Source organism: Orbicella faveolata, unplaced genomic scaffold (genome assembly GCF_042242905.1).
Source record: "Orbicella faveolata isolate gen_17 unplaced genomic scaffold, um_ofav_v1 contig_48, whole genome shotgun sequence".
Classification (NCBI taxonomy): domain Eukaryota; kingdom Metazoa; phylum Cnidaria; class Anthozoa; order Scleractinia; family Merulinidae; genus Orbicella; species Orbicella faveolata.
Genome location: NW_028301578.1, coordinates 3,480,703 through 3,492,537, shown reverse-complemented (window position 1 = coordinate 3,492,537; position 11,835 = coordinate 3,480,703). Strand labels below are relative to the sequence as shown.

Below are 11,835 nucleotides of genomic sequence, written 5' to 3'. Positions count from 1 at the left end.
GAACTCTTGTTATAGAGACATCATTGCATAATCAGTTGTGTTAGACTTATCATGATACAGTTGTGAATAAACACTGTATATTTAAGGACCAAACCAAAGTTTATTTATTTTTCTGGTAATCAACAACTATAATATCTCCTTCATAGAAATTAAGAACCTACAATGTAATAAGAACCTACTTGCCCTAAAATGCCAATAACTATTGTAGGTGTGGCAAAAATATACAAGAGACTATTTTGCCAGACTTCAAAAAGTGTAGGTTCTTACATGCGGGCAACATTGTCATCAAAGAATTGTAAATTACCAAAACTTGGTCATTTCATGTTGTTGTTTTATAGAGGACGGCTGCGAAATTTACAAAGATTTATAATGCACATGCAAAGCTATTGTTTTGCTCATTTAAACCTTTTGTTTGGTGATGTTCTCATTGCGTGCGTAAGTAGAGAGACTGTGAACAGTCTATGCTGTCGCCGTCGTGCCTTGCTTAACCTCCCTGCTACCTAGAAATGTAAGCTGTGACATTTTATGTTCTTTTTTTTTTTTCTGGTCACGTGATTTCTAAATATAGCTGTGACTTTAAAGTTGTGAATGGGTCTGCAATGCAACAAATATGGCTAAATGGCTCATAATTTAAATACAGGGAAGGCAAGAATTTTTAATTTATTGAATGGATCTATAGATCACAGCCGAAAAAAAGCACCAACGGGGGAGATTTTTCTTTCTCCCACCACTCTGTGCTCTCACACCCATTTCTTCACTATGGTTCTCTCCTGCTAATTCCTCTCACACCACACATTTTGTACCAATTAGTTACTTTTATTTACCTTATACTGTACATTTGTTAGTCCAGGATAACCAAGACGTTGTTAAACGTCATTACTTCTGCATGCACTGTGTGCCACTTATATCTCCATCACTTTTGTAAACCCTGCAGTGGACAAGCATGCATCCCATTGAGGGAAGTAGAAATAAACAAGTATATTAAATAAAGTATGTATGTACTGCTAGTCGCTTTGTGCTGTGGAAACTAGGGCTCGAAAAACGTGCCGTCCAGAACAAGTAGAATTTCCTGTGGGGCAAGTGCATTTTCATTCTCACTGGCCCAATAGGACCTTGAGGCAAGTGATCTGCCAACTAAGTAAAAAAAAAAAAAAAATCTTGCCTAGGGCAAGCAAAATTTGCATGAGAGCTACTTGCCTGACAGCCAAGATGGATTGCCAAGTTTGTTTTTTGTTTTTTTTTTCTTGAACCCTGGAAACCCTAGGATAGTCTTTAGCTGATACCAATGCAGACTTTACCTCTCACTTTTGTACTTAAGAGTCCTTCCACATTATTTCCTGTACACCATATACCACATTTCTAGAGTCAGTAAATTAAATTGAACCATGCACAACATGTGCTGAAAAATATTCAGTTTGGATCACAGTAAACTGTATTTAATTTTCCTTACACTATCTTAATATTAATAATGCCATCTTTAATTGGTAGGTGCATTCTCATTGTCAACCTGGTTGTTTCAAGATTACACCATATTGACCTTAAAGTCTAAGGAGAAAGAGGCAGAAAATACTGTTCAAGGTAAATGTTAATTGTCGTGATTAGATAAGGATTAAATCTCAAGACTATATCAATATTTCAAAACTATTATTAAAACTTTCTCTGGTTATCAATTTAGGTTAAAGTGACTTTTCGGCTGCCTTAACAAATGGTCAAAAAGATGCGAATAAATGAATATATACAGCAAAAAGTGTGAAATAACACAATAAAAATGCATAATTAGAGTGGTGACAGAAAAAGGAATTTGGATAATAGAAAGAGACTAAATAAATTTAAGATAATTGCATAATTGTCTAAGCAGTGGTCGAGAATAATATTGTCTGTTTCATTAGTCATGGCAGTGTACCATGACTTGAGAGTTTTTTTGAGGAATTTGCTTGTTTCTCCTTTAATTTATAACTCCAAGTAATGTCATTGCAGGAAATCTCGTAGACAAAGTTTGTTCCAAACACGAAAAAAAGAACATTTTATCAGAAATGTCAAGCATTGCAACGTTTCTCCTTTTAAATGTTTTCAAACCATACATGGTTGAACAATCATCAAATCAGCTTTGATAAATAAATGCTAATTAAGTAATTGACAAAGGTGGTTATTGTGTGCAAAATAACTCTCGAGTCATGGTACAGTGCCATGACTAATGAAGCAGACAATAATTCTAGACCACCACCAAGACAGTCTGCTATTCTTTTAAATTAGTATCTTTTAATTATCCAAATTCCCATTTGTTGTGGCCACTTTAAATATGCAATTTTATTCTGTATTATTTCACACTTTTCGTTGTATGTTCAATGATTGGCATCTTTTTGATCATCCGTTTAAGGATGTAGGCTGGCAGCCAAAAGCTCATTTTAAGCTAAAATTTCAACTAGAGAGTGTTTTACTAGCTTTAATATGTTTTACTCTGGTTGCTCGACTGTTTTTGTTTTTGTTTTTGTTTTTTTATATATATATCAATATTGTTTTCCTACAATACTGTCAGTATGTTATAAATTTTAAAATACAACAATGATTGGATTGACCCGATTAGGTATTTGGCCAGGCAAATCTTTTGTCTTGTAAAGCTTTGTTTATGGATTACCCATTTCCTCTAATCTGGAGAAAAATAGAGCATGCAATTTCCATGTCTTTTTACAAAATATTTATCGTTTAACTATCGGCAATGTTGAGGAATGGCGTACTGAAAATCTTGTAAAAGATGATAAATAGATGAGGTCAAATTAAAACACATTACACACGCAGCATAGTCTTGAACCTGTTTTTTTGAATTTGAATTGTTGATTTCGAAGTTGATAATTTCAGACCTTGTGATATTAGACTAGTCTTATCTTTATTTAGCCTGGATATATCTGAGATATTGTTCATACGTGTAGGTTACGTTAAACCTCTTGGAATCTTAATTGTGGCTTAGCCCCTCGCCACATTCGCCATATTTCTTTAGGGCGTATTTAAACCATTCAGCCTGTTGAGGGCCAATCAGCAAGGGTGTTAGTTCAGCCTTGCCCAGGGTATTCTCTCATCTGCCATTTTGAAAAGTGGAGAAGGTCCTGGGGACGAGGTTGTCGAAGTCACAGTTCTATTCATTCAAACCTTGAAGTTCACTCTTAGGGCTCGGGGGTAGGGGTTGGGGGGCGAGAGGAAAGCGGAATTGTAATTTTTCATATTACTTGATTTTCCAAAGCTCCCGATTCTTAGAACTAAAATCATTTCCCTCCACTCAGTCAGACACAAATTCTACATGTACCCCGATTTCTTTAACTAGCTGGTTTTTTCGAACCAATTCTTGTTTCTCTTGGAAGTTTGAAAAATAGGGATTCCACTGTATGAACAGGATGACAGTAAATATCATTGCCGTTCTCTGCACATTGAATTTTTGTCATTATTCAACTATTGGTTTGACACATTTTATTCATTTTGACAACCATTTGAGGAAGTCGTTATGAGTGGTTTGTTGCTTGTTTGTATCTTTTGCTAGAATCTATAAATTCGATATGTATAAATTCGATATTTATCAATAAAATTGACAACGCTAAGTGAAAAATCGATAATTATCGATTAGTTACAACGAATCCTGTAATCGATTTTTTAACGATTTTTGATATCATTGACTAAGTTTTATCAGTTATTATTGAATGTTATCGATTATCAATTTTATCGATGGACTACCCAGGGAAAGTCTGGAAAGTTATGGCTTTGCAAAGTTATGCATTTTCAGAGATGATTTGTGCTCCCCCAAGATGGTCAGGCAGCTAGACTGTGGAATACAGGGCCACCCCTTTGCATGTTACTGAATTTGAATGATTCCTTTTGTTTTGTTGGTGAAAGTAAACACAGCACAGAGTTTTTCAACCACTCTGAAAACAGCGAAGTCAAGAAAGCAGCAATTAAACCACAGGATTTTTTTCCCTTGCTTGGTTATCAAATTCTTCAATTAAACTGTGAAGAAAAACTGCTTTTCACAGGGAAAAAGTTTGCACGCACTTGGAGAGAGACTGAGTAAAATGAGATTTTACTGTCATGCCAGTAGGAGCGTGATGTACGTTCTCAATGAGCCGTTCATGGCGGCATCGCTTTCAAAAGAGTTACTGCGCAGTTGTATTCCAAAGGTCAGCAAACTGTAAGCTTTATTGTAGCTAAACCTAAAACATGGTGGGCTTTATTACCTTCAGAGCATTATGACGAGCCATAGCATTGGTGCAAGGCAATGAAGCACTATTCATGTTTAAGATGTTACACGTGCTTGGATTAAGCTGTTCAGTAGTACAGCCTTTTCTACTGGCTTACCAGCAGACGAACGTCTACATATAAAAGCTCAAACAACCGTGTTCAGAGTCCATTTTGAGTTTGTTCATTAGCAACATAGCTATTACTTATTGTAAACCGATCCTTAAATTTCTGTAAACCTTCCATGGCTTGCCCTCGCCACTCTTCGAGCACAGCTCGGATCGTTACCAGAAGTGAGGACCTATAGAAGCTCTCCAGCAAAGTCCTCAATTTTCGCCGCCGCTGCCACTCCAACAGCCACGCCGTCCCATACTGTCCTCAGCAACCATCCAGTGGTCAATCTTGGTATTCCTCGTCTGCAAATGAAACGTTTGAAACCTCTACTGAAAGTTTCTTCACTCAGGTCCGGTACAACGTCAAGGTGGACAGCTCTACTACTTCCACAAGTGTATAGGGCAATGTAGACCTTCTCCATCCAGTGGTCAAGCCCAGAACGCGGGAGTCCCGAGACCTAGTGAGTGAGGCAAGAAGTACAGTGGACCAGCAAAGGCTTCATCAGAAGCCATTAGTATCCCCACCTATTGACATTTGCTCCTTAGATTTAGAATTGACTGATCATCCAGATCATCCAGATCGTAATTTTGTCTTTAACTTGAAGTATGCTTAAAGAAGGCGTTCGTATTGATTATTGCGGGCTGCGTTCGACCCGGAATCAAACAAACATATTTTTTTTCTGGTTAGCATGATTTGCACGAATTGAAAGCTTATCTCAATTTGTTCAGTAATTTCCCAAAATTTGCGAGCACCCGTGGCTAGTACGTACCAATAATTATTATTCATTTCACGAGTACTAAGATGGAAGGAAGTGCGGGCTCATTTTCCGTGTGACGTGGGACAGCAATGACGTTACATAACGCTCTCTCCTGGTGAGAATTTCAACATCACTTGACTCTTCTTCGACGACTATAGATTCATCAGGAATGGACAGTAATCTTCTTCCCGTCAACAAATGAGAGTTGGTGAGAGGTTCCACTCTATCCTCTGAAGATACGTATGTGAGTGGCCTGGAACTCAACACACATTCAATTTCTACGACGACAGTCAAGAGCTCTTCATACGTCAACTCGGCATTCTTTAAGTTCTTCTTCAGATAGCGTTTAACACATCGAACCATGCGCTCAAAGAAACCACTCCACCACGGGTCTCGTTCTTAAGTAAATTTCCTCTTCACCTTGTGGTTTAGAAGAAAACTCTGCACTTACGGCAGCTCAAAAATAGATGACAAGAATCTTGGCATTGTCCGACACGACCAATCTTGGTATTCCTCGTCTGCAAATGAAACGTTTGAAACCTCTACTGAAAGTTTCTGCACTCAGGTCCGGTACAACGTCAAGGTGGACAGCTCTACTACTTCCACAAGTGTATAGGGCAATGTAGACATTCTCCATGTCACCCTTCCCCTTCGCAGCGCGCCTCACAAATAATGGTCCAGCGAAATCTATTCCAGCGGTAGTAAAAGCAGAACTTTCTTCTACACGGAACTGAGGTAATGGCGCAGATAGTGGCATGGCGTAATGTTGGCCCTTCGATCCTCTTGCAAATCACGCACCTTGAAAGCACCTTACGAACAACTTGTCTCCCTTTTACAATTCAGAACCGGGACCTTAGTTCCGCCAGAGTCTCTCTTGTACCATTATGAAGGACTCGCTTATGGCAATCATGAATTATCCGTGCTGTCAGACAATGATTGGTGGGCAGAAGAATGGAATACTTAGCGTTAAATGGAATTGTTGCATTTTGTAATCTGCCTTTGCATCTGAGCAAACCATTGCCATCGGTGTACAGTCCCAACTGTTTCTTCAAGCTCTAGAATCGAGGAGATTCTACCCCTGCTCGTTGCATCTCGCGCAACTACACATTTCTGCAGCCTTATATTCGTCTGTCCTGATCGGTCCAGCTGCTGCCATGCCATTTCGCCGCGACTTATTATACCGAGATCTTAGCACAAATGCTGTAACTCGGAACAATCTCACTCACTTTATTTCTGGTGGTGGAACACGCTTGATAAGGCTGGCATTCTAGCGTTAACAACTAGCCCAGTACAATGCCCCGGTCTGTCGCTGACACGCATTTCATCACAGTAGACACCTGAGGGTTCAGTGGTATTCGCAAATTTAGATCACATCTCTTTTCCTTCAACCAGCCAAGGAGGACCATGCCACCAGGTTTCAGACTGTTTCAATGCTTCGGCGTTCATTCCTCTAGAAGGCAAGTCGGCTGGATTTTCAATCCCAAGGCAGTGACTCCATGATTCAGGCGGCACATTTTGACGAATTTCTCTGACTCTGCTCTCCACGAACTGTTTGTACTCTCTACCTACTCCTTTTATCAAGTGCAGTGTTGTAGTAGGGTCGGTCCAGCAATACACTTCATCAACCTTGATCACCGGGAGTGCAACACAGACACGCTCAACCAATCTTGACAAAATCAAGGTAGCTAGAAGCTCAAGTCTTGGAATTGTTTGCTTGGCCAGACGTGCGACCCTTGTCTTGCTCATGACGAGTCGTGTGCAAGCACCCTTGCTCGTTTCAATTTTCAGATAAACCACGGCAGCATACGCCACTTCTGAGCTGTCTCCAAATCCATGAATCTGAAAAGAGACCACGGTTTCTTCTGAATTTGGTATGTAGCACAATTTACCTGGAATGCACTGAACTTTCAGCAAATCAGATAGCCAACTTGAGTACCTGAGGGCCAGTTCTTCATTGAGAGGTTCGTCCCAGCCAATCGACAGCCAATCTTCAACTTGCACGAATCTTGAAACAGATCCTTTAACTGTAATGAATAGAGGAGAAATAAAACCAAGGGGAACATACAGTTTGGCAACAACTTTGAGAACGGAGCGCTTGTTTAACGGCAGTTCGTTTGCAAATTGCGCAAGCCAGTCAAAATAGAACATGAAGGTGTCCTTCGCAATGTCCCAATTCAGACCCAGAATCTTCCTCTCGCATGAAATGGTGGAATTGTTTACTCCAAGCTGAGTTTATGTGTACGTTTTATCTTCTTCAGATTCCGTAGAAGCCTCCATGATAAGTACTCCTTCTTCTTGGTCAATCCACTGCATCAGCTTCTCGGAGTTTGAAATCCATTTTCTCAGATTGAAACCTCCCTCCTTCATTCAAGACTTGACCTTTGTGTAGAGCTGGAGAGCTTCAGGAGCACTGTCTTGTCCCCCATTGAAGTCATCTACGTAGAGCGAACTCAGAAAATCGTTTACAAACTGCGGATCCTCGGCTTCATAATAACACACGTGATTTCTAACTGTCACGTTCAGCAGAAAGGGAGAACTGGTGACTCCAAACACAACACGGTTGAAACGTTTTACAACAGTGCTAGGATCATCACAAGTGAGATCATTTATCCACAGAAATCGCAAAACGTCTCGGTCAGCTTTCGCGACTTGAATCATCACAAAGGCCTTTTCGATGTCGGCGACTAAGGCAACTTGGTGGTACTGAATCGCATCAAGAAATCAGGTATTTCAGATGTTAGTGAACGACCTGCCTGCAGACAGTCGTTCAACGATGGACCAGTAGACTTGGCGGATGAATCATAGACTATTCTTACTTTGGTTGTCTGCTTGTGTTCACGTACAACTGGATGATGTGCCAAGTAATGAAGGCGACCAACCTGGACTGGCGCGTTGGGATCAACATCAGAGATTATTTCCTGCGACGATTACTCGTCAATAATGCGACTGTACTCCGCGAATAGGTTAGGGTTTCCTCTCAGACGCTTTAGAACAGAGGCCAGGCGTAAGAATGCTAATGCATAGTTGTCCAGTAGCAGTGCGTGTTGTTCCTTCCAAGGTAGAGAGTCTTCATAACGACCATCGCACCAGCGAATGGTGTCCAAGAGCTTGTCGTGTACTGTCCCTTCGTGTGGTGACACACCGATACTTTCTAACTCCCAGAACTTCTTTACTTGTTCTACTAGGGGGTCTCCATCTTTTTGACTGATATCTAGGTCATCACAGCTAGAAGTGATAAGCGTCAGGGTGTGGCAGGTCACCAGATTAACATCAGAACCCGAGCCAGGTGCGTGGGGCATGGGTCCAGGCAACACCCATCCACGACTCGGTTTCATCGCCACGGGTCCTGATTTCCCCCCTTTCATGTCTCCAGTAAAGAAAGACCAGTAGAAATCGTTTCCAATCAATAGATTTACTTCTGAACCACAGTCTTCGGTTGGGTGATCTGCGAGCTCCAGGTCAGCTAAATGAGTGAAAGACTGTTGTGCAAATTGCACGGCTTGATCCTTTAACGGACTGCAAATGACAGGGCAAGGGCAGTCATCTGAACCTTTGAGCTTTCAATCAGTTCACTGACACAGAACTCGACGACGTCACATTCCTTTAATTGCTCATTCTCTTGACTAAACGTCTTGATAAGTAGCTTCTCTTTTCTCTTGGGGAGTAAATTTAGTTTCGCCTTTGCGCGTTCTGATATGTAACTTTTCTGGCTGCCACTGTCGAATAAGATGCGCATATTCACCACTGGATGCAATTGATGAACCCTCGAGACATGAGCAATGGCTGTTTGTAACAGGACTGACGAGTTCGAGTCCACATAAACGGTTGTAGAGGACTTGTTCTCATTAGATCTGCGTTCGTCTCCATCAGACGCCACCACATTACTTCCTTGAGATTGGATTTCTGAGGTACCACTTCCATGGCTGGCATTTTCACAGATTGACATATGATGTTTTCCTGAGGAAATACGACACACTTTTTCGGTGAGCAATTGTTCGCCAAGTAGTTGCGCCGTAAACAAACAAAGCAACGACCCTGTTGTTTTAATAGATTTCTTCTTGCGCTGATATCGGTAACTGTACCACAACGTGCACTTGGGTGACTTTGCTTACAGAATGTGCAGCTGACAGGTTGCTCAGACTGGCCGGTCGGGACATCTTTACCCTTATTTGTTTGACTTGAGAGTGGTCTCTTGGGAGTGAGAGAATCAGACGGGTTTGTTCCAATTGGTTCGCAGCGTTCCCTTGCTTCGATTTCAGAGTCAAAGGCCTTTAACAGAACATCCAAGTCCCAGTCGGGTTGATTTGTAGCTCTCGAGATTATTAGACGCATGCTCGTGGGGTAGTTTTTCCATAAGAAGGGGAACCAAGAGTTTCCCATACGACTCACATTGTATCCCCAGAGCTTGGAGGGCTCGAACGTGGGCCTCGACTCGATCATAAAGGAAGAGCAGGCGTTTCAAGTCACTGTCAACTGTACTGCTGCTACCTTCACTAGACTCTCCATGTGAGCATTAATGATTATCTGGGGCTCCCCAAAACTTTTCTTTAAAATATCTTTGGCTACTCCATAGTTTTCTGCTGTCAGCGATAGCCCTCGAATAGCTCCTGCGGCAGATCCTTCAAGTAAATTTCTCAAGTAATTAAATTTATCAACATCTGATAAACCAGGATTGTCATCGACAGGACTTCTGAATGAATCCCAGAATGGAGTGAAAGAAATAGGATCACCATAGAATTTCTCAAGAACAATCTTGGGCGGTTTTTCTTCCCGGCTCCTAGGCCTTCTGTAAACAAGTTAGAGTTAGAGTTAGAAGGATAATGAGAAATTGACTTATCTGTGTGTCCAGAGTTTTCCACTTCTACTGCGTTTAGAGCCTCGTAAATTTGCACTCTCACCTGATGAACAGATTCTCTGAAGATTCCAGTTTCGCTGATTTCGTCTTCAATATGTTCCTCCGTGATTAAGGTCAGAATTTCGTCGTCTAAGGCACCAAGAATGTCCAATTTTTCGGTTAGAGCGATCCGATACGTTTTCACTTGATTTGCCGCAGAGAGTTCAAAGTCATCCAGTGAGGCTTGCACCTTTTCCAGAGTTGTTGTCACGCAGCCTTTATGACCTCCACGGATTTTCTTGTTTTTCAGCTCTTCGTCAGCCATGTTTTCCTATCCTTTGAGTCGCCGAAGATAAACTCTTTAGACCAGTCGCATCCCGGGTCTCGGCACCATGTTGGGACTTGTATTCAGTGAGTTGTAGGCTCAGACTCCAAATGAGCCAGCCACGTAATCCGGAACATACAATAAACGGCGAATCACAATGGCTAAAAATGGTGAAGAAGCTAGACTCAAAACTCCAAAAACAGCGGCAAGGCTTGCCTAAAATCTTAAACACAGCACGAAAATACAACAAAGATGAAAATCTGGAAAATTACGACAGCGAAGTTCAAATGTACGCGCGAGCACATTCTGGGGAACGATTGGTTAATTAAAATCACCTGGTATTACGCGCGTGGACAAAAACTCGTGCTAAGGCGAGAGGGGTGAGTTCAGAGTTCGTAAAGTTCAATACATAAAGACTTAACACGAAATCCGATAGGAAGTCGAGCAATTTCGGTTTTTAGTGGACAAAATCCCTGTGCCAGAATAATTTTAAGTGCATTACTGCCATATTTGCATTTCTTCAAGCTAAAGATATAAATAGTGTCCTGAAATAACACCGAAAACACTGCTTATTTAGACAGCATTGTGCAATGAACCTCTTGAAATCTCCTAAAAAACACATAATCTGCAATGATTTAAAAGGCTACACAAATTTTTGCCATTATCAACCTTCGGCAGAATTTTCTTGAGACACAAAAATATTTTTATAATCTGCGGAAATCATCGGAAGGCTTTGAATGAGCTTAGCCCCTCTTTCGTAAAAAACTGCGGAAATTTCCGTGAAGACTATAACCCATAACAATCGCTCTCCTTTCCAGCGTTTGCGCATGCGTGATTAAAAATTGATTAATTGATTAATTAGGCGAACGTTAATCATAACTGTTGCAAATTCAAAGAATAACAAACTGCAGCCGTCTAGCAACATTAGCCATTACGTCAAAGAAAAGCCATTTAAGACGTTTGTCAACGACCGATACTTTGCCAAATTTCCAGAACTCAAACAAACCGCAGCTCTGTAGCTACATTTGTATTTTCCATCAGAGATATACCATTTAATTAAAATTTGTATTAGAGGTTAGGAGAAGGAAATAAGAGAATATTCTTTTAAGAGAAAAACCAATTTGTTTCTTAGAAAACTGTCTGTGTGGCATCTTATAATTATTAGACGCCTTATAAGTAGCTATTACTAACACATCGTAATAAATCGGATACGATTTGCTTAATTTAATAGGTATGAGGGCTAGCGACAGTTCTTATTTCCCTCTTGTTGTTACACGGAATACTGGAAAAATTACGTTATATTGATTGTCGTAGAGTAAAATATTTGTGAGGTTGTAGTTTCTGATTCTGCAATGGAAATTAGAACGGTTCTGCGACTGATATCGATGCCGATATGATTACAAGTTATTATTAAATTCTAAGCCTGGGATAATGCAATTCTAGCTTTCTGATTGGTTTACTGTTTCTCGGTTACCAGCCATTATACCTGCGTTTGACCTTATATGGAAATAAATGCGGCAAATGTCAATCGGCATAACATTTTTGCGAGAAGCCAAGTTTCATAGAAAAAAAAAAAAATGGAAGAAG

The 11,835-nt window shown here is 40.7% G+C and overlaps 3 protein-coding genes and 2 pseudogenes across 3 annotated transcripts in view; 2 read left to right on the top strand and 3 right to left on the bottom strand.

The window, feature by feature from the left end:
• The first annotated feature begins 1,508 nt into the window (after nt 1–1,508).
• Nucleotides 1,509–11,835, top strand: part of LOC149096006 (somatostatin receptor type 5-like) — a 67,272-nt gene continuing 56,945 nt past the window's right edge. The window contains exon 1 of the mRNA XM_089281012.1: nt 1,509–1,578. The gene's annotated coding sequence lies outside the window, so the exon portion shown is untranslated. The remainder of the gene's footprint in view (nt 1,579–11,835) is intronic.
• LOC149096002 (somatostatin receptor type 2-like) overlaps nt 1,515–11,835 on the top strand; it is a 118,706-nt gene continuing 108,385 nt past the window's right edge. Inside the window, exon 1 of the mRNA XM_089281009.1 lies at nt 1,515–1,578. The gene's annotated coding sequence lies outside the window, so the exon portion shown is untranslated. The remainder of the gene's footprint in view (nt 1,579–11,835) is intronic.
• Nucleotides 6,458–7,747, bottom strand: LOC149096013 (uncharacterized). The gene is made up of 2 exons (XM_089281473.1): nt 7,469–7,747; nt 6,458–7,315 (listed from the first exon to the last, which is right to left on the bottom strand). Exons 1-2 carry the CDS (start codon nt 7,745–7,747, stop codon nt 6,458–6,460), a joined length of 1,137 nt encoding a protein of 378 aa, XP_089137599.1.
• Nucleotides 7,847–9,179, bottom strand: LOC149096012 (uncharacterized; annotated as a pseudogene).
• LOC149096011 (uncharacterized) lies at nt 9,248–10,448 on the bottom strand (annotated as a pseudogene).

Bases quoted from the DNA above. Each gene is read 5' to 3' on its own strand.
- LOC149096013 (XM_089281473.1), bottom strand. From the start codon at position 7,747: ATGATTCAAGTCGCGAAAGCTGACCGAGACGTTTTGCGATTTCTGTGG. The intron at 7,316-7,468 runs GTCAAGTCTTGA...ACATAAACTCAG, and splicing joins CTCTCCAGCTCTACACAAAG to CTTGGAGTAAACAATTCCAC.